The sequence below is a fragment of the Micropterus dolomieu genome, linkage group LG10, assembly GCF_021292245.1.
Source record: "Micropterus dolomieu isolate WLL.071019.BEF.003 ecotype Adirondacks linkage group LG10, ASM2129224v1, whole genome shotgun sequence".
NCBI classification, from domain to species: Eukaryota; Metazoa; Chordata; class Actinopteri; order Centrarchiformes; family Centrarchidae; genus Micropterus; species Micropterus dolomieu.
Genome location: NC_060159.1, coordinates 25,729,613 through 25,757,551, shown reverse-complemented (window position 1 = coordinate 25,757,551; position 27,939 = coordinate 25,729,613). Strand labels below are relative to the sequence as shown.

Genomic DNA, 27,939 nt, shown 5'->3' with positions numbered 1-27,939 from the left:
AACCCAAGGTTATTAATAGCCCTGAACACAGTTCACTTAAGTATTATAACTCAGGTTTGGAACTGAGGTTCGCTTGTTTTCTCTGTCTCAATCTGACCTAAATTTCACTTTTAGTAAATTTCTAAAATTGTTCTGCTGCTTTTTCCCTCATTGGAGCTTAAATTCCAGCCTGCAGTTCTGCTTTTTTTCCCCAATCACTTCTTCTTGACGCCGTTATGTGGACCGATGTCTCCTTTTTGGACAAATCAGAGCCCCCACCACCCAAAGGAGACACATAAAGCCGAGGCACGTGTAGATTTCTATACAAACTCATCAGACCGTAAAAGCAGGAGGCTCCTGGCGTGTGCCCGGGTCGAGACTAGAAGGAGGAGGAGGAGGAGAGAGAGTGTGTACAGGGGGGGGTGAATCACAATAAAACCCTCAGGTACATCTGCTTTGCAATCTGCAAATCCTCCCTCCACCACCCCCTTCCTCCCCTCCATCAGCCTCTCCATCCTCCCACACCCACTACCCAAATCCACGGGGAACCTCGGCTCCTTCTGATTGGTCGGGGATGAGGCAACAAGGGGGGACGGGAACAATGTCATCATGTCGCCTTAAAAAGAGTGCAGCTATGTTGTGGTGAAAGCACCTCGGGGGGAGAACAGAGGATCAGTAGCAGGAGGAGACAACAACAAAAAGACGCATCAGATGTTTCTGTCAGCGAGCCGCTAAAAGTGGATTTCTTCTCCCCGCAGCAGCGTCCAAAGTGCCTTCAGCTCTCCGTCCACCGCGAACATGCCGAGAGGATTTTTAGTAAAAAGGAACAAGAAAACCAACCCGGTATCTTACCGGGTCCGCTCTGACGAGGAAGAAGCGGAGCAAACAGCGGCTGATGCTCCGCCGCTGCTGCCGTCCTCATCCGGGCCTCTCGCCTCCGTACCGGTGCGCGCACAGACGCCGACGCCCACCTGCGGGGCGGTGGCCACGGCTCCGGAGCAGGACGTTAAACCGGTGCAATTCGGAAACCCGGAGGCGGTGTACCAGGCGCTTTACAGCCCCACCCGCCCCGTCAGCCAGGACCACGACCGCTCCTACTTCGAGAGACGCTTCAACCTCGGGTCACCGGTTTCCGCGGAGTCTTTCCCCACACCAGCTTTGGACCACATCTTCGCCCCGGTAGACCTGAAAATTGGCTCCAGCAACAGCAGTCGCATAGGGACCAGCGCCACATCCACGGGGACGCTCCCCGCCGCCGGGACCAAGCGGCAGTCCAGCGACACCGAGCGCAAAAGCAAACCACCGTCCAAGAAAACCAAAGCTATCCGGAAACTGCACTTTGAGGATGATGTCACCACATCTCCGGTTCTCGGGCTCAAGATTAAAGAGGCGCCGGTGGACCAGAAGCCTTCCAGACCGCAGCCGTCCGGAGGTGACAACAACCCGCTGGGCGAGTTCGTGTGCCAGCTGTGCCGAGAGGCGTACGCAGACCCGTTCTCCCTGGCGCAGCACAAGTGCTCCAGGATAGTCCGGGTTGAGTACAGGTGTCCTGAGTGTGACAAGGTGTTCAGCTGCCCCGCTAACCTCGCCTCGCACCGGCGGTGGCACAAACCGAAGCCGCAGAGCGGAGCCCCCGGTGTGCAAAATTTGGAGAGCGACAAGGCGGCTGCGTCCGGGAAGACGGCGCCGGATGAAGTGAAGGATTCTAGTGACAGGGACACACCCAGCCCCGGGCCGTCCGAGTCCGGCTCAGAGGAAGGGCTGTATGATTGTAATCACTGTGGGAAAAAGTTTAAGCGCCAAGCATACCTGCGGAAGCACCTGGCGTCTCAGCACGGCTCCCCAAAACCGGCGGAGGAGAAGGAGGCGCCGGCCTGCGAGCAGAGCGCGGCGCCGCTGAACCTGAGCTCCTCCACCTGCCACCTGTGTCCGGTCTGCGGGGAGAACTTTTCCAACAGAGGCAGCCAGGAGCGGCACATCCGCCTGCTGCACTCCTCACAGGTCTACCCGTGCAAATACTGCCCCGCCATCTTTTACAGCTCCCCGGGACTCACCAGACACATCAACAAATGCCACCCGTCCGAGAACCGGCAGGTGATCCTGCTGCAGATGCCGCTCCGCCCCGCCTGCTGATCCGGGACTTCAGGCTGCCGTCACACTGTCAGATAACAAGACAACCAAGTGAAACATTTATGGCACTTTGGTGAGAAGCTGTAACTCTGGTTGACTGCACTGTTGATGGGAGTGATTTTCTCTCTTGTTTCAGTTATTTGGGTAAAAAAAATGAAATCACCAAATTGGAAACTGTTGTTTTAAGAATCTGAATCCACTTAACTCTAATTTCTACAGCGATTTGCCTATTTTTGGATGTTAATTCAAGAAAATGCACAAATCACATTAGAATAAAGATGACTTATTTCTGGCATCACCATTTTGACAACTCCCTGAGGTAAAATAAGACATTAGTGAAACTCCTATACTGTCATGCACCTATTTGTAGGGGTCAGAGGTCAGCGGTCACCTGCAGCTGGCAGGGATTCAGTGCCTTGCTCAAGGACACATCAGCAGGTTCTGGGTGTGTGTTTGAACCCCCCCGGCCTATAAACCCCCCCCCCTCAGCCCCTTAAAGGATCTCTGACATCACATTTAAAACACTTAAAGCGTTAGACTGTTAATTTATTTTTCTAGCATCTCTGCACAAGTGCTATTAGCTTCTAGACCTAAGAGAGGGAACGACCTGTAGCCGATAAAACCCCAGAAATCACAGGCCTGAAAAGACCTTATCTCATCACTCTGATTAGCTTTAACATAGCTTGTGGATCCGTGGATCAGTAGCTGTTGCCTGAAAAGAATAAAGAGTAACCACTAGTGTAGCCGGTAATGCCTTTGGATTAGAAACTCTTGCTGTAAAACTGCCTTAAACTGATCTGATTGTTTTTGATCACTTATTTATCACTGACTGGGTATAATATGATTATTATTTTTTACAAAGCCTTCTGTATTACCACTATACAGTATATCTAACTACTTTTGTGTTCTATTTATTTATGTATTTATTAAATTATTTGTGTAAATTATTGCTCTTTGTGGTCTGTGTGATCTGTCGCTGTGTTGCTTTTATCCATGATGGTAGCCAAATTGTTTAATTTTTCTTTTAACTTATATGAAAATCGACGTGAGGACGGCGTGATTCAAGTGACATTATAGCAATCAATGAGTTTTATCAGCCGTTCTTGAAATATAACTGAATGCAATCATGATTTTGTTTCATTTTGTATTTTTGTTTTTGGTTTCTTTGTAACCGTTAGCTCTTATACTGCTTTGGATGTTTCTGCAGTATTTTGCTAAATGTCCAAAAATAATAAAAGCCAAACTGAGAAACAGTTTTTATTCCATCTTGTATGTTTTCTGCACACAAAATATATTTCCAGAGGTGCTTTAACAGCTGTATTTAAACACCAAATCAATGCAAATGTTGTTTGTAGAACGTATTTATCCTGTATTTCTACTATTTCCATGTATTTCCAAACTACACTACATTATTCTGAAAGTTATAGTTACGTAACATTAAGAATTTACATCTAAAACATGTGATGAGGTTATTATAATAATAATAATTTTGTTTCAACTACCCAAAACTAGGTTAAAATACTTAGATTATCTTTGCCTCAGCTAACTAAACCAGAACAATGCTACTCTGACATTTTAAACTTTAAGTATATTTTACTTATAATGCTCATGTATATTTTCAATGCAGGACTTTCACTTGTAACAGAGTATATTTACAGTGCGGCAGTGATACTTTTACCTAAGTAAAGCATCTGAATGTTGCACGGTGAAATCCTCAAGGGTATATATATTTCCAAATTTCCCAGAGACATTGCGGAGGACTTGACCTCTGTGTCCTGAAAGCAGCTGCGTGTGAAGGTATTTTTGCACCGATGACGTCAAATTCAGACATTTCTGATGTCAAACTACAGAAGTTTTCACTTCCTGCACCACAGCACTTTGGAGAAAGCTCATCAAACAAATAAATAAGAATGTCATTTCATACAATTAAAAGCAAGAGCCAGGAAATTAAGATAATCTCTTACATTCATTTAAACACCAGTCTAAGTGCACCGGTGGAAGAAGTATTTAAATATTTTTACTGAAGTGAAAATAGTAATGCCACACTGTAAAAATGCTATATGTGTTAGTTGATTATAAAAAACTGACCAGAATGCATTGCAGCAGCAGGACAGGTTTGGTTTAAGTTCCTCAGGTGATTGACCTGATCTGAATTATCACATTTAACAATTGTTTCTACGCTCAAGTACATTGTTACAAGGCATTCTGGTAAATGTAGGAAACTGTAAAATGAACATTTGATGACCTGGGAATGACAACAGGCTGGCTCATCAGAGGTCAGAGGTCACCTGCGGGTCAACACACATAAAACATTCCTGCATGTGAAAGACATTCCTGCAGTTCTGCTCTTTCTTCTCTTTCTCTCCGGTTCTCTTTCAGCTTCTCTGAAACACTGATATATGGCTGTTTGAAACCGGTCTGGTGTTGCTGCTCATTAACAGCCATTTAAACTGACTGGAGAAACAATACACCAATCAGAGCTCTGTAGGAGGGGCTATGAATGGGAACTTCTGTTCCAGAAAAATGTCTAGGTTCATGAAAAATAGCAATAAAAGTTTCTTTCAGTACAGATTTGAGTTACTTGCACTTTACTTTTTACATTTCCATTGTTTCCCTACGTTATATTTCTGATATAAGTCGCATCACTGAAAATGATGGATGTCTTTAATCATTTGATTTGTATTGTAAACTACTTGTGAGCTTATTAAATTAGCCTTTTCATGATTATCAAATGTGCCAATTAATAATTCCACTTCATCATTTTGTCCTGAATAAATTAATCATTTCAGTTTATTCACAACTGGGTTATTAAAAGGCTTTTTACTTTTATTTATTCCATTTATTAATGTGTCTTCCAGTAGATGATTTGAATCTCACATCAAATCTTCCCTCCTGCTGTTATTATTTGGTGAGCTCTGATCATCACAACACTGAAAATGAAGACTTGTTTGTTTTTGGTTGACGAAATAATGTCTCCACGAGGTTTATTCAGTAGCTGCTTCTGAGCGTTTTGCTGATATCACATGATCTTCCTCAGCAGATTTTGGTTTGCCAGCTTATAACGGAAACATCCATGCTTTTTTAGGAGCACTTTAAGGACGGCTTGTCCATGTTGGCTTTAAAACTGAGAGTGAAAGTTAATTTGTTGACCTTTGAAACAGCAGCTGACAAAATAATCACACCAAAAGGTCAGTTCAGCCTGGAGCTTTCGAGTGTATCAGAAGGTCTTCCTCAGCATCTTCCTCCAAGGTCAAGAATTATAAATTTAACAGCTAAGTAACAGAGTTTAACAGTGAAAAGTGTCCAGTCTTCATAAGTACAGTATGTGAACACAAGAGACGAATTGCACAACTTTTAAGGCAACCTGTTCTGACTCCCAAGCCTTATTTGTGTTTACCGTGTGAAACAACAAGTCAACATTAATTGTTTTTAGATGCGTTACGTGAGTTATGAAAGTAACGTTACTTAACTCATGTCAGTTAAGTCACATGTGACACATTTAATCCAAACCATGATGTTTTCCTAAACCTCACCAAATTGCAACTTTAACCACTAGTTTTATTTTGAAAGTCTAACTGGACATTGCGTTTTTATTGTTGCTTACTTGACCGCAGAGCCCTACACGTGCAAGAACGACGCTTAAGGGTAACCAGGGTGTTAAAAAGTAGTGGTCTTGACCAAGTGTCAATGTCAGATGTTGGGAGTTAAGCCTGATTTATACTTCTATGGCGTAACCTACGGCGTAAGCTGTGCACGTAGCCACACATTTACACTTGTGCGTTGGTGTCTGCATCGTTCTGCAATTACACCGCCAAAATGCTAGTTGGTTGGTAGCGTTATAACATCCACTGTGTTGACTTCTGCCAGCGGCTCTTGAAGACTTTTTCAAATTCTAATGTCTGAATGGGTCACATGCTGATTGGCTGATCCACCGTGTTACATCCGTTGGTTTTGCTGCTAGTGAAATTGCTTTCAAAGCACAAACTACTTCCTGTGGACTTGGAGGAGGAAATGCGATGCTACCAAACCGACCAATCACAGTTCTTCCGCGTTGCCGCGACGTGTAGTTAAATTTTTGGGGAGGTGTGCGTCAGGCTGCTGTGTAGATTCAACGCAGAAGTTTAAATTGTGCTTAAGAATGTTGTTGATTAAGAAGCAATGAAATTCAATAATTTATCAGAACTTCCTCACAAAACAAATAAAGATAAACAAACTAACAGATGTTAGTTTTATTGAGAACTTTCAGAACATCTGGATGAAAACCTGCACTTCCACCTTAACCCCGTCACCACACTCACTCTGGCACTTTATCCCTTTCTGCAGCTTTTACCACACACACACACGCACACACACACACACGCACACACACACACACACAGAGGCAGACCATCAGTCTGTGTCTGCCTCCTTGTGTGGCTCTGACAGGTGTAAGCCAGCTGGGGAGCAGACAGCAGATAAGAGCTGCAGATAACACACACACACGCTGACACACTTAAACACATCTCTATAATGGAGCACCACAGCAGCGTTTCCACAGAAATAAAGAGAACAGAGTCTGAACAGAAAGCAGCAGCTGTCGGAGCTGCGGGACTCAAACTGTACATCTGAACACGTTTCACAGCTGAACTGCTATTCAAGAACGCAGGTTTATTCTGTGTGTTTCAGCTGCATGTAATGAAATGATTTAAGGCACTGAAACAGCCATCAGTGGGACTGTCATTAAATTTCGTACAGTTGTTCCCCAGAGGATGAATCCCAACACTCTGGTGATGTTACCTCCACAATGAGCTTGATGTTTTTGCACTTTGTCACGTCCTTTAGTGTCTGGTCCCCTGTCTGGGCAACACATCGGACTTTCCCTGTGTGAAACAAAAAGTCAACATTGATTCTTTTTAGTTATGTTACATAAGTTACGATACTTAACTTACGTATGTTAAGTCAGTTAAGTAACAGTTATTTTAGCCGTTTCATGTATGAGTTTTTTAATCACAAAGAAGTTTTGTTTTTCCTTTTAAACAAGTGCCTATAAGCAAATTTTCCCCCAATATATTTTATTTCTAAATGTGTCGACTGCAGTTGTGGTGATTCAATATTGGTCCAAAAAAACGATATGTTTTTAAAACATTTACTGAAAGCAAGTGGTATAAATACAAAAAGGTATTCAAGTGGAAAATAAACACTCAAAACAAGGCGGAATAAACTCTTTTGTGCAGAACGTCTTCCGGAGTGGACAGATCTCAGTATTTTCAGTCAGGGAACAAAATGTACAAGAAATAAATCAATAAAATTAAAGTTTTTCCAACATCTTATTTAGTTGAAAAATAGTTTTGTTCACCAGTATGTTTTTTTCAGAATTTAAAGATTTTACTGTTATTGCTGAGGGATTTGGTGCCTCTTCTCTTCCCTCCACCTATTTTGAATGATGCAGTATATCAAAATGACAGAGATGTAAAGATAATAATTGATGTGAATAATGAAATTATAAACCACGCTTTGGGAGTCCGTCACGTGGTGGTTTCGACACAATACTATGGTTCAAAATTGCTTCCAAATATCTGTCCTCCGTAGTTGACGTCATGCATGAAAAGAGTTAACCCAAACCACGATGTTTTCCTAAACCTAACCAGATTGCGACCTTTTACATATTTAGTATTGGTAACTTGACCTTGGAGCCCTACAAGTGTAAAAGTGACACTAAAGGGGTACCCAGGGTGTTAAAATGCAATGCCAAGGCGTCTTGACCAAGTGTCTATATGTGACGAGAGAATAGGGTTGAAATGTCTATTGGATGAGTTGCCGTGAAATTTGGCTCACACACTTTCCCTGCACTTTTCATAACACAGACGCTCTGCGGTCAGTCATGTGTTTCCTCAGCAGATCTGAGGTCGTTGGTGGTTTGGTTTCTTTCTGCTGCTGTTGTGCGTTTTCCTCACGTCACACTTGTTATCAGACATGAAAGCGACACTGTGTGATTCAATTTGTCTGGTTTAATCAGACATCTATTGCTGTCTAATGCTGTTAGACCAGGACAGAGAGTAATGTTGCACCCTGTGTGTGTGTGCGGATAAATCGATGTGTTTTTGTTTACCTGCACCGTGTGGACGTACGTATAAGGATAAACTAAGCATAAATTACAGAGTTTAAAGCTTCTTTTTTTGTATTTTATTGTTACTCTGATGAAAAGTTACCATTAACAATAAACTGATTCCAACCATCCATAATTCATGCTTACATTAATCATTCATCCATCATTGTCCATTAATCTATCATTCACAAGTCTATCCATTCATTATCCATCCATCCATCACTGCTTACTATATTTATACAACCAACCAACTCACCCAACCATTCACAAATCCATCCACTTGTTCATCATTCACACATTCATCCATGCATCAACCATTCCCTTCCATCGATCATTTTACCTGCCACCCATTCACCCATCCATCGTATCGTGCTAAAAGTCATCTATCCATCCATCTTTCTGTCAGTTCACCAAAATTTCCACCCATTCATCCATCCACCATCAATCCATTAGTAAACCCCTCCATCCATATTTCCACTCACCCCTTCACTCACCATTCCATCTGTCTGTCAGTCCACCTGCCCTTTCACAGATTCATCCAATAATCATTTCATCCATCAACCAAATGCCAGTCTACCCATCATACATCCACCCAGGTTAATATTCTTCAAACCATCCGTCCACTGACAGATTTCATCACATCGTCCACCAGCAGCACCGTCCAATAAGTGAAAACACCAAGAAAAAGATGCAAATGGTCCAAGTCCAAATCTTTCCAATCAGACATGGAAAAAATAATCAATCTTCTGGAAAATGTAAATGCTTTTGGGCTATTGTGAGAGTAACATTGTCTTAGATGCAAATTATTTCAACATATAAATCTGGGCTGATCCCCCTCCCGACAATCGCAGGAGCATTTCGTGAGCCGAGATTGGTCTGAACAGATTATTGGCCCAAATGATCTTGTAGTGCGAGGGGTTTACAGACAAAATCTTCAGGTCGAAACCCATCGTCGTCACCTTGTTGCACTTTGTTTTGCTGTGTATTGCACAAAAAAAATAATAAAAGAAAAAAAAACTGTGGATGAACTCGAGGCTGAGAAGTGCAAGCAAATATGCAACACGTTGACGCTACCAGTTAGCTGTCAGCTCGCTCTCACTGGCTGTTGTGGGTTTCTGATCCCCGATTTCGAATCAGAAATATTTACAATTCTGCCTCCATGTTTGTTTATGTCTGAAGTTACCTTTGAATACCCACATTTCTTCAAGATCCCAAGTCCCCGGAGCTGCCACTCTGAAATCTTCGAGTATAAACTCTTGTGTGTGGTCCTATATATTATTTACAATTGGTTAATCTTGTCGTTCTGTCTGTGGAATATCCCGGTTCTACAGTTAAAATGAAATGGATTCTGTATCAGCAAATATTCTGTTGCCTGACTTGTGTCAAAATTCTTTTTCTCTAAATGTCAGTTTTTGTTTGGAGAATATAAATTCCTGACAAGTAGCTGTTGAGTTGCATCACATCGGTTGATGTCTGACATCAATTTGCGTGTTGTCACCTCCTCCTCCTCCTCCTCCACTCCCTCCCCTCCATCATGGCCGCCCTCTCTCAGCTGCTGCCGTCCTGCACGCGCCTCCTCTTATCTCCAGCACACTCAAACAAAGAGACAAATAAAGAAAGAAAAGGGCAGGAGCAGACAGAGTAAACACGGCCTTGCTGGCTCTGTGCGTAGGCCGAGGTAAGTCAAACAAACCTCGGGGGCTTTTTCCAGGCCGACAGGTGTTGGTGTCAGAGGCAGGCGAGCGTGGCGTTGAGAGTCAACAAGTGGAGAGCAGCGAGAGGCAGACACAAACACAGGAGCAGCGTGTTTTAAGTGCAGATGAAGATTTAGCTGTTGCTACAAACTACTAGAGTGTTTGCTGCCTGCACTGACTTTTGTTCACTCAACATGTCGGTGCGAAAGCTAAAGTGATAAATAGTGTTTCTGCTCTGCACGTCCAGCAGGCCTCCTGTGTTCACAACAAAGTGGGTGGGACTTTGTCGTCACTTTTCCTTTTATTTTGCTACTTGGGTGCTTTCCTTTTTCATCCTGCAGCCTGTGACCTGCAAATCAGTTAAAGTCCGTTATTATTGAGGATGTTTCAATCCCTTAAATATGTCTCGGACATGTCTGGGCAAGTCGCTGGGACGGATGGCAGGCGCAAATGGTACTGTAGCTGTGCACAAAAGCCAGGAGAGAACAACATGATGGTTGGTACGTGCTAATTGCGCCCTCAGTGTTGTCAGCAGATTATGGTAACTTGCATCGTCGTTAAAAAAAAAGTTAAATAAAGTAATTATATTACTTTTCACTGTAACTAGTAGTGTAAGGGATTACTATTTCCACATTAAAAATATTAGAGTTACTAATCCTAGTAACTCTCGTCACATTTCTGCGTTACCTGGACGCCACTTGTTTGGTTGTCCTTGACGTGTTTGCGTGATTGTGCTGCAGGTCAGGGGGAGTTCAAGTGGAGACGCTGGACCTTGTGTTGTTCAAGTCAGCTACTTGCCAAAAAGCTAAAGGAAGAACGAGGGAGAGAGAGGTGGTCTTTGGACAGTAAGTGTGTCACAGTCAAAGATGCAAATAACGTTGTTGTCCGTGTAGTGTATAATATATGTGCATCGCAGCATCATTGTTCGGACACCACATCCGTTGTAAACCTTGTGCGACCAGCAAAAAGCTTTCAGCCGCAAACAATTCTACATCTAATTTATCTAAGCATTTTCTAAAGCAGCAAATTTAAATACTGTACGTAGTCTATACTGTGCAGCATCATCTGGTCTGAGAGGCTGCAGTGTTTTCAGTCTGGATGATTGTCGACTCCTCAAGGTAATTAGTGTTCCAGTAAAGTGGGTTCATTTCTAAAAGGAGCTGAACAAGTTGTTGGTCAGGGTAGTGAAAGTAATATAGCAACGTAACGAGTAACGTAACTAGTTACTTTTAATACCAAGTAATACTTAAAGTAATATTTTTACTTTTTTAAGGAGTAATAAAAATAAAAACTTATTATAAAACCTGAGTCACTTGCCCAAAAATCATGTCTTCATGGCCCTTAAGCTTATTTTTGTTGCTTTTACTTTGAAAAACCTGTATTTGGTTTACGCTGTGCAGAATAAGATGCATTTCGAAATAAAAGGGGCTGATTCTCACCAGCCACCTGCAGTTTTTTCGTGCACACACGTTGGTACCTTCATTCAATTAAACCTTTATAAATCTTCTGACACGGAAACTGAAGTTCTGTGTTCTTTTATGTGAGCTGTTCCACACAAATTTAGGTTTATATTAGGATCGTTTATATAGCATACAACTTCTTAACTTTAAGTAAATGTACAAACTCCTTTTCCTTTGAATGATCAACATAGATACTGTCTGTCTGCTGGATTATTACAAGGAGTTCTCAGTTTACCTAAGTGGTTCAAAACGAGCCAGTGACACAGTATGTAAAAAGATTTAATGTTAGGAATTCAAACACGTTCATTCAGTCCCCATTCATGTGTTACATGATGCTTGTTTGTTCATTTCATAAGCAGACACCATAGCAATACACTCTTTGGAACAGTTTCATTTAAAGCACTCGCTGCACTTAAAGCATGTTTCCCCACCTTACAGCTCGAGAACATTCATCAATAAACTCGGTGAAATGTGTCAGGTAAATCTATCCTGTTTGGACCTGTGACATCATTTCCAAGGTCAGGGTCTATAGATGACTGCTGATCAGCTTTACGGTTTACGGATCCAGCTGAGAGTGATACCCATCTCCCCTCTGATTAGCAGGGCTCAAGTAAAACCTTAATCGCCTTGTTGACGTGAAAGGGTCTCAAAGTGGGAAAGCTAATTAACTCAACCAGGCAGCACAGAAACGGAGAGGGGATCCAGTGAAATATACTCTTTTTAGTTTCTAGTGTAAAAACGAAGCAAATAAATAAAAACAATCTGCAAGAATTACAATAAATATCTACGAAGAGAGGGTTTGATATCACTGGAGGTGCAAAAATTCAGGACACCAACTTGATTCCTCACTAAGCGTTTCCTTCTCTCCTTCTTCTAGACACAAAACAACCAGAAAGTTTGGTTTATTCTACTGCCTTCCTTTGACTAGATCTAGTATATCTATCTTTGTGCACTGCCTACAAGAGGAATAGCTTCCTCTTCCTACACACACACACACACACACAGGTGGAACTGATTGTCTGATTGAGATTGCCTGGTCATAGCAGGGGTTAGGGCCGTAATCTGGTTCATTTGTGCTTTGTGTTCTCAGAGGAATGAGATGCTTTGCTGAAACATTGGGAAATGTAGAGAAAAGAATTAAGACCTTTTTGTGCTTTGCATAAAATGTCCTACATGCAGAGACTGAGCACTGTGATTCTGTACGACTGCAGCAGTTTGCTACCACATAGGTGTAGATAAAGACTAGCAGCTGTATTGATAGACGCTAATGAGGATCCTACAAAAAATAAACAACATATGAAAGGTGGAAAAAGGTCGACGATAACACAAACAAATATCAGTGCAATCCGCTACAACAACATTATTATGAATTATGATATTTCCTATTTGATTAACTTTATAACTTACACTTAGCTACCTATGTTAGCTAACATGTCAAGTTGCCCCTTGCCCAGCAATGTCCCCTCACATTACAGCAACACATATTTATTTACACCCATGTTCATATTAAAAAAAATAGAAAATAACTGACAGGATGAGAGCAGCACTATCATAATTTAACTATAGCTATAGTGTTGCCAGATTGGGAGATTCCCTTTAATTTAATTAATAAAGGCCAGTAAAAATTGTTTCGGCTACTTTTTGTTCCGTTTGGCCGGTTTTCATCAACAAATATTTAGACTATGTTCTCATAAATCGGCCCCTCCTCTCTTCTAAGTTGAAAGGGCACGGAGTTCAGTCGGCTCACTTCGTCTACGCTACGCTGCTAACTGACAAAACCAAATGTAATTTCAGATTACTACAAGTAGGTTAGAACTTGTTACTTTTAATATTATTATTCTCTCATAGTGTAACGGTAGCCAGTGAGGCTATGCAGTGAGTAAACCTCACTCCCCGACACCTTAAGAGACACACTAGCGACCAATATTTATCAGCCTTCTCGTAGGCACATCTGCCTCCTGTACTCGAGGTCGCCGTTTTGAGTCAGGAAAGTGCAGTAGTACTACATCATGGGACATTTGTATGTTCACAAGTCTGTCAAAATCTGTGTTAGTGAGCACTTCTCCTTTGCCGAGATAATCCATCCACCTCACAGGTGTGGCATATCAAGATGCTGATCAGCCAACATGGGTATTTCACAGGTGTGCCTTAGGCTGGTCACAATAAAAGGCCTTAGGGTGGCCACAATAAAAGGTCACTCCAAAATGTGCAGTTCCATCACACAACACAATGCCACAGATGTCGCAAGTTTTGAGGGAGCGTGCAGTTGCTATGCTGACTGTAGGAATGTCCACTTGAGCTGTTGCCCTTGAATTAAATGTTCATTTCTCTACCATAAGCCGTCTCCAAGGGTATTTCAGAGATTTTGGCAGTACATCCAACCGGCCTCACAACCGCAGACGACGTGTAACCACACCAGCCCAGGACCTCCACATCCAGCATCTTCACCTCCAAGATCGTCTGAGACCAGCCACCCAGACTGCAGCTGCAACAATCGGTTTGCATAACCAAAGATTTTCTGCACAAACTGTCAGGAACCATCTCAGGGAAGCTCATCTGCATGCTCGTCGTCCTCATCGGAGTCTCGACCTGACTGCAACTTCGCACAGCCATTGAAGAGGAGTGGAGCAACACTCCACAGGCCAAAATCAACAACCTGATCAACTCTATGCGAAGGACATGTGTTGCCCTGTGTGAGGCAAATGGTGGTCACACCAGATACTGACTGGTTTCCAGACCCCCGGACCCCCCCAATACAGTGAAACTGCACATTTTCGAGTGGTCTTATATTGTGGCCAGCCAAAGGCACACCTGTGCAATACCCATGTTGTCTGATCAGCACCTTGATATGTCACACCTGTGAGGTGGATGGATTATCTCGTCAGAGGAGAAGTGCTCACTAACACAGATATTGACAGATTTGTGAAGAGAGAAACAGGCCTTTCGTGTACATAGAGAAAGTCTTAGATCTTTGAGTTCAGATCATGATGAATGGGGGCAAAAACAAAAGTGTTGGGTTTATAATTTTGTTCGGTATATATTTATATAAATTATCACACACAAAACATCCCTTTTTTAATGTTTTTCTAATGTTGGGGCGGCGTTTTAGGCTCAGACTGGGATAATTTTTTCAGTCCAGACAGCCACTCAAAAACTTAAATGAACATATATTAATCACAAAATATCTGATCAAAATATGAGAAAATGTTGTGGGTGTGTTTTGACAGGTTTGTAATACAGGGCCTTTGTGCACTCGGTAACTCAAATGCTACATACACAAGCTTGTGGTGGAAATTGTGGGAACAGATTTTTGCATCTGCTGTGGTTGAAAGCACATGTCTGTTCTGTAATTCCTAAAATCCTGCAAAACATCAGTGTGTTCTGTAAGCTTTTGTTCAGAGGGTTGAGGTAATGGGTGGGGCAGACGGGGGTGGTATCTGTGTGTGTGTGTGTGTGTGTTTGTGCGTGTGTGGGAGGGGGGGCAGCAGATTTGAGGGCCCTGGCAAACACAAAGGGGCCAGGACCTCCTCCACACATGCCCCACACAATGCCCCGGCCCTAATGCTTGTAAATCTATTCACACATCCAGAGGCCAAAGATAATAACAAGCTGTTCAGAATGAATTTCTAATGAGCAAACTGAAGCCTGTCTCTCCGTCGGAAACCTGATTCTGGTTCGGCAGAAATTCTGCTTCGCAGTTTAGCAATGAAACAAACATGGCTGTTTAGCATTGATGCAGAGATGTGTGCACTCTCTGACGGATAGCGCTGGATAAACAACAGACCAGCAGGATGCAGACAGCTGGTCAACCTGCATACAAAGGAATCTGAGCAATGAACACGCATAGATTTAACACTTTAAACATTTGGCTGATCCTCACTCACCAAGAGAGTGCAAAAGATTTTTTAATTCCTAAATCGCTGTCAGTGTGGACTGCATGGGTCAAAGCTAAAGCACTCAGGTTTACATATTACTTTTGCATTAAAGATTTTAGTCCTGGTTGATCTGGCAACACCGGTGGTTACTGGGGGAACAGCAAGTGTGGTTCAATGCTACAGCAAACACTGAAAGATTGCTGTATCTGGTTACACAGTGTTTCAGTCTAGAAGTCGGTCAATAATCTGCCTTTTTTCATTGTGCCATGAGCAAACACAATCTGATTTCATGATGCAAGTAGTTTTCACACAACTGCAGGACATAGTGAAATTGGTCACCTGCAGCTTTTCTGACGGTTCCTTCTTCTACCGTTACTCCCTGAAATGTTCAAACCTGATCCACATCAAAAATGACCACAACAGTCCCTTTTCCACTGGTCTCAACTCAGCTATCCTCGCCTTTTTAGGTTTTCCACTGGGAGACTTGCGAGATAGTAACTGGAACGATACTCTCTTTATTATTATTATTATCATTATGGCTACCACGCGGTGGTCAAATGAGGAGGTTGGACGTTCCTCTTGTTGGTTGCTGATGAAACATAGTGGGTTGCAGGTGTTTGTCCCATTGGAGATAGCCTCTCTGTTTTGTGCAGTGTCGCTATGATGACCAGTTACAATGAGGGGTGGACGAGACACCAAATAGCGAGTAAAGGCGAGGCGAGTCAAGGCGGGTTTAGCTGGTACCAACAATGGGTGAGATGATTGTTTTATAAAAGCATTTCTGAGCAATAGATTGCATTTCCTGTTGCTTCTTCATGATAAAGTTCACCCTGTGTTTCGCCAGTTGAACGTCTTAGACGAATGTGTTTCTGAGATCACGACTCGACATCCAGTCTTTATTTAAAGTTCCTAATGTGACATCTCACTGGGCCGGAATATACAGCAGATCCGTTGCAGACACTCACTGTCTATGAGCTGACTGTATTTCGTTGTCCTGACTAATCAGACTTCCCAGGTAGGGTTAGTATAAGCAGTACATGAATCGCGCTCTGATACGGCTGCAGGACAGAGAAACAGAGAACAGTTATGTTGATATCAATGAGATAAATTTAAAAACAGTAATGCTGAATGACATGCACTCCACTGATTCTTGTCAATCCCTCATATGTGTGAAGGCAATTTGAATCCAGGCCAGACTCCACCGCTAACAATCAAAACTACTAAAAAGAGATGTAGGAAGCTTACAAAGACTTTAATTTTAGCTTCAAAGTTAATAATCCTTTAGATTTTCATGAACTCACACCATTCAACAGATTCCATCTGTACGTCTCTATGTAGTAGTTTTGATTGTTAGCGTCAGGGTCCTCCATTCCCGCTCAGGATTTTAATTAGCCACATATGCATGAGAGACTTTCAGGACACGACGCAGCATGTATCCAGCGTTACTGTGTTGCTGCTCTGGTGTAGATTTTGGCCGTGAAGGTGTTTGAGTCCCGGAGCAGCTGAAGAAAGGTCATCAGGTCACAGCAGCTCCTCTCCTCACCACTGCAGGAAGCAGGGCTCTAATTATGTAAATGAGCATCCTCCCCGATGCTGGACACACACACACACACACATTTCACACACACATTTCACCATTATAGTAAATGGTAAAGTACTATTATAATATTAAGGTTGATTACTGCAACTTACTGTAACATCATGCAAGACTAAATCTGTAATAAAAGCCACAATGATGTAATGATGCAAATAATTTAACATTAACATTATAACATATAACATTAATAATGTCAAAATGAAAATATTGTCCCTGTATCATTTAAAAATCAGCCTTTCTACGATGATAATAATTATTATAGGCAGAATTTATTAAGTACAATGTCAAAACGTGATTACTGTACTTAAAAAGTATATTTGTAAGCATGTATTCAGTGTATCGCCGCATTTTCCTCTTGATATTAAGAAAACAAGAATAGCAAAAATACTTTCTGTTTAAGAAAACATTGCTTCATTCTGTTAGTCAATAAGATTAAATTAAATTAACAGTGGACAGTTGAGTCGCATCTTGTGTAAGTGCATCAGCAAAAAAAAAAATAGATGTACTTTAATTCAATAAAAGGACAATAAAGCTAATAAAGAACAGTGGAGTCAATACAGTTAAACACTCATGACACAGCTGAGAGTATGTGTGTGTGCTCAAACCCCTCCCCGTGTCTCATTCAGTGCTAACCTCCTGATGACTGCAGCTAATGAAAAGCCTGCAAAGAGAAAAGAGGTGGGGGGCGGGGGCTGGATTGGGGACCGGTTGTCAGGGCCGACCCCGTGGCTGACAGCGGCAGGCTGTTGGGCCGAGCGGCCGTCTGGCCCTCCTCGGTGAGCTGGCACGCGCCAACGCAGCAGCCGGGACGAGGCATGACGAATCACTGAAAGAAAACTCCACAAGGCCACGCAGAGGAACACCTGAGCCACAGAGCAGAGAGGGAGGGGTCCAACGGTCTGGAGGCACCCTGATGAAGCCAAAATGGACAAAAGCAGACTGGAAGACACTTAAACACCGGTGGCCCTGATATTCTCATAAATGATCCCTTTAAAGGAGGATTTTGGTTTATCATAAGTTGGTTTCATGGCCGTTGCTTCTACACCAAAGTAACAGCTGAGATCTGGGAGTGATCAGACAGGTTGTAAACAAGCCAACAGTTTCTCCTGAAACCACTTTTATTGGAGGTCAAACTGAAAGTGAGCACAAGATGCATTATTGGTAATAATCCCTCATTGCACAGAAGAACTCTGAACACAACTACAGTTAAGTACGATAGGTCACAGGTGTAAAGTCTGTAAGCTGTGTTTGCCTTCGTTTTCTCTTCCAAATAAAGCTTGACTAACCTGGACGTTGGTTTACAACCTGTCTGATCCTGTGTCTGTTCCTGTTCCATGACCCCCTGGACTTTCTTCTCAGATCTTAGCTAGCTGTCCGACATCCATCTGACACCATCAAACATCTATTTCATTCTTCCTAAGTCTGTATTTATTTCACTTAGACACCGTGTTCCTAGTTGCCAGTACATCTATCCATTTTCCACCACTTATCCAGGTGCGGGTCATTGTGGCAGCAGGCTAAGCGAAGTAGCCCAGATGTCTTTCTTCCTAGCCACATTCTCCAGCTCTTGTAGGGAAATCCTGAGGCTAGGCCCAGGCCAAATGGCATTTGTAATCCCTCCAGCGTATTCTGGAGTCTCTCTTCCAGATGAATGAGCCTGGAATAGTGAGAACTGAAGAAACCTCTTTGATGAGAGGAGAAATGTCTTCGAGTATCTTCAAACAAGTCCGGGGGCCCTTGATTTGAACCTTCCTTGGAGAACTATGACCTGGATGACTGAGAACCTTCACAGACATCTCCGCGGCGAGGCGTCCAGGAGGCATCCAAAGCAGATGTCCGAATCACCTTTCAACACGAAGGAGCAGCGTTTCTCCTGCAAGCTGACTGTGTCGCCAAGGCTACATCCACACCACCGCGTTTTTGTTTTAAACCTTTTGTCACGTTAGCACCTCCCATCCAGACTAAAACGGTGAATCCTAAAACGGGTAAGTTTGAAAATGCTGCTAACACGGTTTTCATTTTAAAACTCTGGGGTAGCGTTTTAGTGCGGACACGGAGGGCGGGTTTGGCTTCCTGATTGGTTCTTATAAGTCATGCAAAGCAAAAGCACAAATCTGCTGAGTTTTTGTTTTCCACCTCGTTGTTGGTCCATGCAAAAACAATCTCTGCTGTGATTTTTTTGTCTGTAGTAGTACTTTCTTCTTTCCCCAAATCTTTTGCAAATGCAGAGTACATAATCTGCTTCCTGTTTACACCGGCACCTGCTTGCCAAGTGTACGTGTAACAGTCATGTGCTGTGGATTTTCAGTCGTTTTAAGATAGACGGACATTAATTCTGATACGCAGCTAAAACGCTGGTGTGGACGGAGATCATTTTAAAACAAAAACTTAGTTGTGTGGATGCAGACTAAAGATGACAGCCACCCTGTGAATCTGAAAAAAATCCCTCAAGTTCGAAAAAAAAACCCCTGATTTATCCTTTCAACTAAATATCTGCTGAATGTCTTACCTTCTGTGCTCGAAAGGTGGCTGTAAAAAGTTTGTCGTTGCGTCCTTCACAAATAGCAGCGACTGTCATCATGTTTGTTACTGTGGATTCCAATGTTTACAAGTTTTCCTGTTTAGAAAATTTCAAAAAGTCCACAGCAACGTCTGCAGCCTAATTCACTATGTCTCTTTAGCATGTCTTTGTAATATTAGACACCCACAGATTCTCCCCTTAAAAGCATTCCCGGTATTGTTCACAAGAGAAGAGACAAAGCTACCTATTTTCACACCTGGTCAACTGTTGCATAAAATAATTGTTGGATTATCTGTTTAGGAAAGCAAAATAAAGTCAGATGTTTCAGCTCAGATATGTGAATAAATATAATGATTTTGAATATTGTCCTGTCCTGTTTAGTTCGGTGTAGGCAGCTTCATCATTGGATGCTTCAGGGTGAATCAGTGGGGTCATACCAGAGCATTCACCAGTTCAGCTGCTATAGCAACCAAAGCCTCATCACAATACCACGCGTTTTAAAAACGTACAGTATCACAACATTTTATGCCAATTATATAAAAAGCCCAAATGAGGACTTTACAAACTGCCTTTCTCAGAAAATTGACACCCACTCCAAACAAAATGATTGCTGGCATTAAACTGAAACACATTGTGGGTTTGCTTTTATGTTGTGAGTCATCCTAAGAGCTTTGTTAAGCTCAATTTTCAGTATTGAACCCTCTGTGTTTTAAAAATAACGACAGATAAACTTCAATTACTGTGGCAAAATGATTTTCCCGAATGCCTGCATGTAACTGCAGTAATTGATTTAAAACGAACCTGGGTCCTTGATCTCCATAGGAACAGAGCATTTCAGATTCGGTTTCACAGAAATGAGCCACTGATGGACGAGCAGCCGGTAAGTTACATGGACTCAGGAGGAGCGAGGAGACCCGCCGCGCTCCCTCAGGTGAATATTGATCCAAGACAGAGGCATCCGAGTCACATGCATCTGTTTGGGAGAGCGGCTGAAGGAAAGTAATGACCTTGCGAGGGTTTGTTTATATGTTAATAGACTTAGAGGCTCCCACGTTGGTATAAAGCATCCCACGCTGCATGTGTTCATCCCTGCTGCCCTTGAGCAAGACCCTGAACCTCCACCTCCACACATGGCTGTCCGTGACCTCTGACTGCAGAAGCGAGTAGAGCTATGTCACAGTCACATGGGAAACCTCCACGTGATTTTAAAGCACACACTTTCCAGAAACATGTAGGTCCTTGTATAAGAACATTTTCTAATTATCACAAAAAATAAAGTTGTCATAAGTGAATACATGTAAAAAAAAAAACAACGTTTTGCCTCGTGAAACGAATATGGACTATTTAAGGGAAATGAAGTAAATTCTAACTAAGAAGACGTGTTTGTTTGTTGATTTATCAATTAGTCAAATGACAGAAACATAATCAGCAACCACGTATTTTCATAATTAATTACTTTAAATTAGTAATTTTTCTGGTTCCAGCTCATCAGTGATGCTAAGGACTGCCAGCTATTTTCCCCTATTTCTATGAAAAACGCCTAAAATAGATACCCAAAATGAATCAGGAATAACTTCTCAACCATTTAGCCTAGATGCAGATTTTCTTTTGAAAGGTGAGCTAAGCTAAGGAACGTAAAGCCATTGTAAATTAACATATTTATTTTACCATTACAGACTAAATGGAGTCTGCAATAAAGAAAAATACGATGTTTTCATCCTCGCCTGGTGAAAAAAGTTATATTTTAATGCAAGAAACCAACAAAACCATCATCAGATAGATTATGATGGAACAGTTATCATACAGTATTTCAAAATATACCAATGTTGTCTAAATGTTGACTTTTATTTTATTATCATTGAAATATTATTAAATATTCATCAACATTCCTGTGACCAAAAGTACTCCCATGCTTTACAGGCCTGTAGCTTGAGAACATCCCACAGTGATGGGGGGGTTTCAATCGATCCGGATTGAGAAGAAGAAGAAGGACAAGCCAGAATTGCGTAGGTGGAAATGCGACACTACCAAGCCGACAAATCACAGTTATTTCCGATTTTGCGTTGCTGCAGTGTGTAGATACATTTTTGGGGTGGTGCTCGTTACGGCGTAGATTCGACGCAGAAGTATACATTGGCCTTAATTGTTTGGTTGACACTGGATGTTTTCCCTCTATTTTCTTGAGACATTAAAACTGCATTTAACAATTTTAGCCAAAAGGGAGCCCAGACATTATTATTAGTACTTACACATGAAGCTGACTTGAAGAACTACATTATCACCAAATTAGATTCATGTATGTGAACACTTGATTAATCTAAGCCTGATAGTCTCTCTCCTTTTAACGCTGCTTTGGTCTCCATTAATCCCTAAGAAAGCTGGTAATGTTCCACTTTCCTCTCTCTAACTGTGTCTGTCTGCTGTTTTAGTGCTGGGCAGGTAGTGTACAGTGCGTGTATCCAAGCTTGTTTGCTGAAAACATCTTCCTGCTGCTGATGGAAATACTGAACCAAACAATGAGCTAAAAGAGGCCGAACGGCTCCCGAGAGCTGCAGACTTGGTGATAATTCGCAGTGATTGTGTTCCTCTTCTCACATTGTAATATTGTTGTCATTTGATTCAATATTAAAAGCAAACGTATTGATGAGAAATAAACATAGTAAGACTTCAGATAAAAGGATATTTCTTTCTAAAATGTGGAACTGTGAAGCCAGACTGTGCAAATGGATCTCTGCTGTCACGCCCGAACAATGACAGGCATCAGTAATTGAAACATTACGGCACCCCAGTGTTGTAGCTCGAGGGCCTGAGCTCTTTGGAGACAGCATGTGTGTGTGGGCGGTTGGGGAGTTGAAGAGGGCGCGGTGCAGACCTGAATCAATAAGGGTCAGGGAGAAAGGGTCGTCTGAAGTCCCCATAAACTGACAGAGGTTTCAAAAGGTTTGGATGGTGGCAGCTGAGGCCTTTTACAGAGGAGCTGCTGCTGCCTGATTAACCCCCTCCAACCACACAGTCGGACAACTTGTTTCATTGCCTAATGGAGCTGCAGGCAAATGGATTACTGCAATGGCAGACCATGACGAGAAGTGTCTCACCTCAAAGATGATGTACTCAAAATCTTCTGGTCTTTGACAGGTCATTATTTTTGGGACCATCTTTGCCGGAGGTAGCTGTGCTTCTCTTTTCTATCATGTGTTTCTTTCTTCCAGCGTACTTTTAGCTGTAAACGCGAGTAAGAAGAAATGACCCCAAACAAGGAGAAGATTTCACCAGGGGCATGTTGATGTGTTTGCGTAACGGGTCAAGCACGCTCGAGGAAACTGTCTCCACTTTCAGAAGCAGATATGTCCTTGAATTCAAGAAACAAGACATTCCTCTGATGGGCAAAGCGCCGAATGACTCACACTCGACTGCCCCTTGAGCGACGGTTGCTTAATTAGCCCCCATCGACGACACTGACCTTCCTGTAACATGCTCGAGAGGCCTGCAGTCACGCCGACCCTCTCTCAGAGAGATAATTGGCCTGTAAATATGAAGCCATTCACAGGGGGCTCAGTGTGGGGCAGCTATAGAGGAACGCAGCCTCAAACGAGCAAAGCACACAACCCCTCCCTCCTGAGTCAATACACCTGCATCTAAATCATCCCTTGCACAGAAAAATATATACTTATAATGGTATTAGGAGCATTTTAGCACATTATTATCCTCCATCAATTTATTTGAATGTCTTGTAGGAGTGTCCATGGCATGTACGACTGCACTACTTTCTGCTAACAACCCGACAACGCAGTGCATCACAAAGATCAAATTTAAAAGTGCACAACAGTACACGTGTCAGTGGTGCTGAAAAATCTCAATGTACTGCTCACTGTAGAGTAAACTACTGAGAGTCTATTACACAGGGAGCATAGGGGTGAACTAGCCAGTGGACACAGCCTTCGCTCCTGTCACATCCCACTCATTTTCTGTCACATCATCAGGAGACATCTTTAATTTAATGCCCTTTTTTAGTACGGAAATCCTAAAAAGATTTTTTTTTTTTTTAATGTGCCAAATCAGGGGGAGAACAATTTTCAATTAAAATTTTTCAAATTAATTTAGCTTTATTAGCATGAATGTCAAACAACAAGATTGTCAAAGCTTAAAATACAATAAAATAAAATAATAAAAGAACAAATTATTTCACACAGTTTATTAAATAAAGTAAATATAACAGTAAAGGTGCGTGTTTGTGTGTTTTAAAAAAAATAAAAACATTAAAAATGTAATAAATAAAACTGTGTGTGTGTGTGTGTTAAAAAAAAAAAATAAAATATTGAAAACAAAAATAGAATAAATAAATAAAACAGTAGGTAGTTTGCCTCCATTGGTTTCATGGGAACAGTCCATTTTATAACAGTGATGACGTCCTGACACAGGACACAACAATACAGTTATAGTATAGACAACAGATATAATATAATAAAAATACATTTCTTTATAAAGCGCTTTAAAAGGTGGCCTACTCAAAGGCACTTTACATGGTCAAAAAAGAAAGACAACAACAAGATCAGCATAAAAAAATAGACTATTAAAAGTTGAAGCAAAACAGCATAAAAACAGGATAGAAACAAATAGAAAACAGGTTCGGGTAAATCAATTACAGGTTAAAAGCAGCTTTAAACAGATGGGAGTTTGAGTGCGGTTTTGAAATTTGTGATGTGGAATGTCTGAGGTGATGAGGGAGAGACTTCCAGAGGGAGGAGGCAGCAGTGGAGAAGGACCTGTCTTCCCAGGTTCGGTACTTGGTTGCTGGTGTGTAGGAGGTCAGTGAGGAAGGAGGCGGCGAGGTTATTGAGAACTTTGTAGGTGATGAGGAGGATTTCAGACTGGATTATGATGGTCTCTGGTGCTGGAGTGAGTAAGTAGACGGGCAGCGATTCATCCAAAAGCAGAGTTTTGGATGTGGACGTTCGAAGGAAAGGATATTGGCACCACCTTTTATTTTCCTTTATCAGGACACACAGGAAACTGTCGCTGTGAAAAACTGGGGCGGGGGGGGGGGAGCTATTTCAGGGACAGATTTTTCATATATGAATATGATATGAAACTGGGCTGAATCATCAGTAGAAAAGATCAGAAAATATTAGAATTTTTGATAAGAAGTTGAAGGCACAAGCCCGTGCACACACAAGCGTCAAACGAGAAGTTAACTACGACTTCCAAGGTGCATTTGAGTCAAGAAACATTCAATCCCTGAGCGTAAATTTCTGTGGCGTGCACCGAAAAGGCTTATATTGGGAAAACAACATGAAGGCAGTGTCAGCCTGAATAATGGAGTGAAAATACATATTTCAGGTGGTTGTAAGCTGGTTCACACAAACTCTCTTACTGTCACCACCTCCTGCATCGAGAAGACTCTGCGGGGCTGAAAGTTTCTAGCATCAGTCTTGTCCCAGATGGCTTAGCGCTGTATTACGGCATAATCTAATTTCCGTCTCCATTATCCAAATAAGTGAGCAGATTAAATTTTCATCTGCATCTAGGGTTTAGGAAATTAACAGGGTGCTGTAACAGAGATGTGGCTTGATTGCTGCTAAATGTGATTGTCAGTGCCGCGTTTCTCATGGATGATATTCAGTGATGGCGAAAATTAGGAATTAGTGTTTTTGTGCTTCATTTAAACATATTTTGGAGAAAAGGGAGACGAGTTAAAAACCAGATGAAACACTCCCTGAAAGCTGTAAATGAGAAAATAAGAATAAATTTTTAGGTTTTGTGGAAGGAGACATTATTAGACATTTTAAAGTAAGAGTATTCATGCAGAGTGGCCTCTTTCCTGATGTTACAGCTTTGTATTATTATTATTATTGATGCATTAAAGAAACTAAAACAGTTAAAAATGAGGTAAAAATGTTCGGTAGTGAAATGTTTTATGAAATTGAAAAAATTAAGGCATGGTAGGCAACTTTGGAGAAACCATCAAAAGACAGCTTGACATTGAACATTTATTTATAACAAATATGACAAAAATGCTTCTGAAATAAATTGCTTTAAGTAAAGTACAAGTGCCTCAAAACTGCACCGTACAGTACATGATGGTGTGAAGGGATGAATCCTGATTTTTGGTCTCAAGACAAATATATAAAGATTCTGTCTTCTGCTGCATTCACGCAAAAATGTAAGAATCGGAAAACCTTTGTTCCACCTAATTGTTCCACTAGTAACCTCTGTTGCTCATCTTGTCGCCTCTCGCTACGATTACCCTAAATTAGCTGTTTTCACTCTGTTGCATATTTTCAGTGTTTTTTTGTAAGTGAAAACAGAGACAATAGGATCCTGTTTATTAGTTAGCTGAAACACCTGAATGTGAGTTAGAGCTTCTAATGCTGGTTTAGGAGCCATTTTGTCTCTGGTTTGTGGACACTTCTGTAGTTATTTGTCTGAGATATTGCCGTCGTCAGACATTCATAACATCTCTGACTCCAAATTACAACCTTGTACCAGTACCTGTATATATAGAAAAAGCAAATATCTTTTAAACTGCACAGGAGAATCTCAGTGTCTTCAATTAGGGAAGACTTACTCATTGTGATATAGTGACTTTTTAGCTACACACATACAACTACATAGTGAAAATAAAAGGAAAACTTGCTCATGAATCCAGTCAAAAATACAATTTAATATTTGTTCTATTGTTCATTTTAGTCTTAAGTTATTTGTAATGTGTTTGTTCGTTGTCCCTTTTGTTGTTAGATAAAAAAACTATTAAAAAAATACATCCAAAATGACCTCCGATAGGTACGACAGGATGTTATCTTGGTGTATTCAGAGCCGACACTGTACTTAGTTCTCAAAAACAAAAGCTGAAGCTTGAAACCTGTGACTCTCTCCTTCCTGTTAGGCGCTGATCCACCCTGTCTGGGCATGCCAACACCCGGGCACCTAGTTAACCGGTCCGGGTGGGAACGGCAGGAACAGTGCGTGCCGAGGCGGCAGGGAGACGCAGAAGTGGCTGACGAGACCCTCCCCCGCTGCATTAACAAACCACATAACAGCACACAGCAGCGCCTTCGAGTTCTGAGAAAGATTTTGGTGTGATCATTAGAGAGCGGCGGGGAGAGAAAGGCATCTCCCCGAGGTTCGGCACAATACAACAACCACACCGGGTCTGAGGAATGAGTGTCTGCTCCAGCAGGCAGCTAATGAAGGCTGAGAGGACCTGTGGTGGCTCGGTAATTGAACCTTAGGGACATTCTCTCACTCTACATCAGCATTCAGCTCTCCTGAAGTTACATGTAGCATCATGCTGCAGCTACTGAGGGTGTGTTCAGTGTGCAGGGACGAAGGCATTGTCTTGTTTTTGAGAAGGGATCATCTCAGTCTTAGTCGACCGGAGGTGAAGTGTTCAAACCAGCGGTCATGAGCTTAACTGTGACACAAATGTTTGTCAGTCCACCTTTGTTGGCATTTCCATTCATTTGCAAACACACTTTGAAAGAAATGTAATTTGTAAGTTGTTTTCTGACAAAACATCCGATCTTGCAATACAATATCCGCTCGTAGTGACTTCAGCATTTACAGCAACAAAAACAATTTGGTTAAGGTTGGGGAAATGTTGGGGTCTAATTTAATCCAGAAAACGTCTACAGTGACTTGAAGCACAAAATGCAACGTACAGCAGGGGCGTCACACAAAAATCTGGGCCGCATCCACAGCCATTTGTTCTAGTAAATTTGCGGGCCCTCCTCACATGAGGGCCTTGCATCCTCAGTCCCATTTTCCCCCCAGTCCAACTCCCCTGACGTACAGAATTTTATTAACATTTAACTGAAACTACGATCTTTCACCAACCTTTGCCAAAGTTGTTGTGTTGTAAAATTAGAAAGGGTGACTGTACAAATTGATGCAGATGCATTTTCTTAAAAGAGATTTGTGGTTGATTTGAGATATGGATGTTGAATAGTTTATTGCATTTAATGGATGGAGGAGAGCAAAGATGATGGAGGGATGGATTAAGGGTCCAGAGGGAGGGATGGGGGATGAAGGGATGAGGGTCTGCTGGTGGCAGGAACACAGGGGGGGGGGAGCCAGGGGAGAATTTGAGTGGAAGGGAGCCTCCTTTTCATGTCCTCTGCTTTGGCCCCTAGAAAGAAACTTCAAATGGAAAGAAGTGCGTGGCCGTTTCTGATGTCATTCATTTGCTGCAGATGGTGGAGAAGACCTGTGGCAGAGAATTTTAATGATGTGATCAGGGATTCCCTGCCTAGAAGTCGTGGACTCGGATGCAGAAGGAATGCCACAGTATTGCTCGGGTAATATTATGGATAAGATTTGGCAAAAGTGGAGAAGAGAAGAGAAAGTGAGTCAGCAAATTGAGTTTTGTGACCTGGGATGTGGGAGGCTCGAATGATGAACTGATGCTGGGCTGAAAACCAGCGTGAGCCTCGGCATGGACTGAATTATATCTGCCACCATCCTTTGTTATGGTGTCTATAACAGCGGTGTTTTCAGAGTAGATGGCGATGATCTCCTGGACTATTTTTGCCCCCACAGGATGTCTGTTATGATCACTGAGATCACTGTGCAGATGGAAGAGATAGGAGTGAGAGATGAGAA

At 42.1% G+C, this 27,939-nt stretch overlaps 1 protein-coding gene across 1 annotated transcript; it reads left to right on the top strand.

Moving 5' to 3' along the window:
• The first annotated feature begins 412 nt into the window (after positions 1–412).
• Positions 413–3,343, top strand: insm1a (insulinoma-associated 1a). Its single transcript, XM_046061580.1, has one exon. It carries the CDS (start codon positions 778–780, stop codon positions 2,110–2,112), a length of 1,335 nt encoding a protein of 444 aa, XP_045917536.1. The 5' UTR covers positions 413–777; the 3' UTR covers positions 2,113–3,343.
• Positions 3,344–27,939: the final 24,596 nt, after the last annotated feature.

Bases quoted from the DNA above. Each gene is read 5' to 3' on its own strand.
- insm1a (XM_046061580.1), top strand. From the start codon at position 778: ATGCCGAGAGGATTTTTAGTAAAAAGGAACAAGAAAACCAACCCGGTA.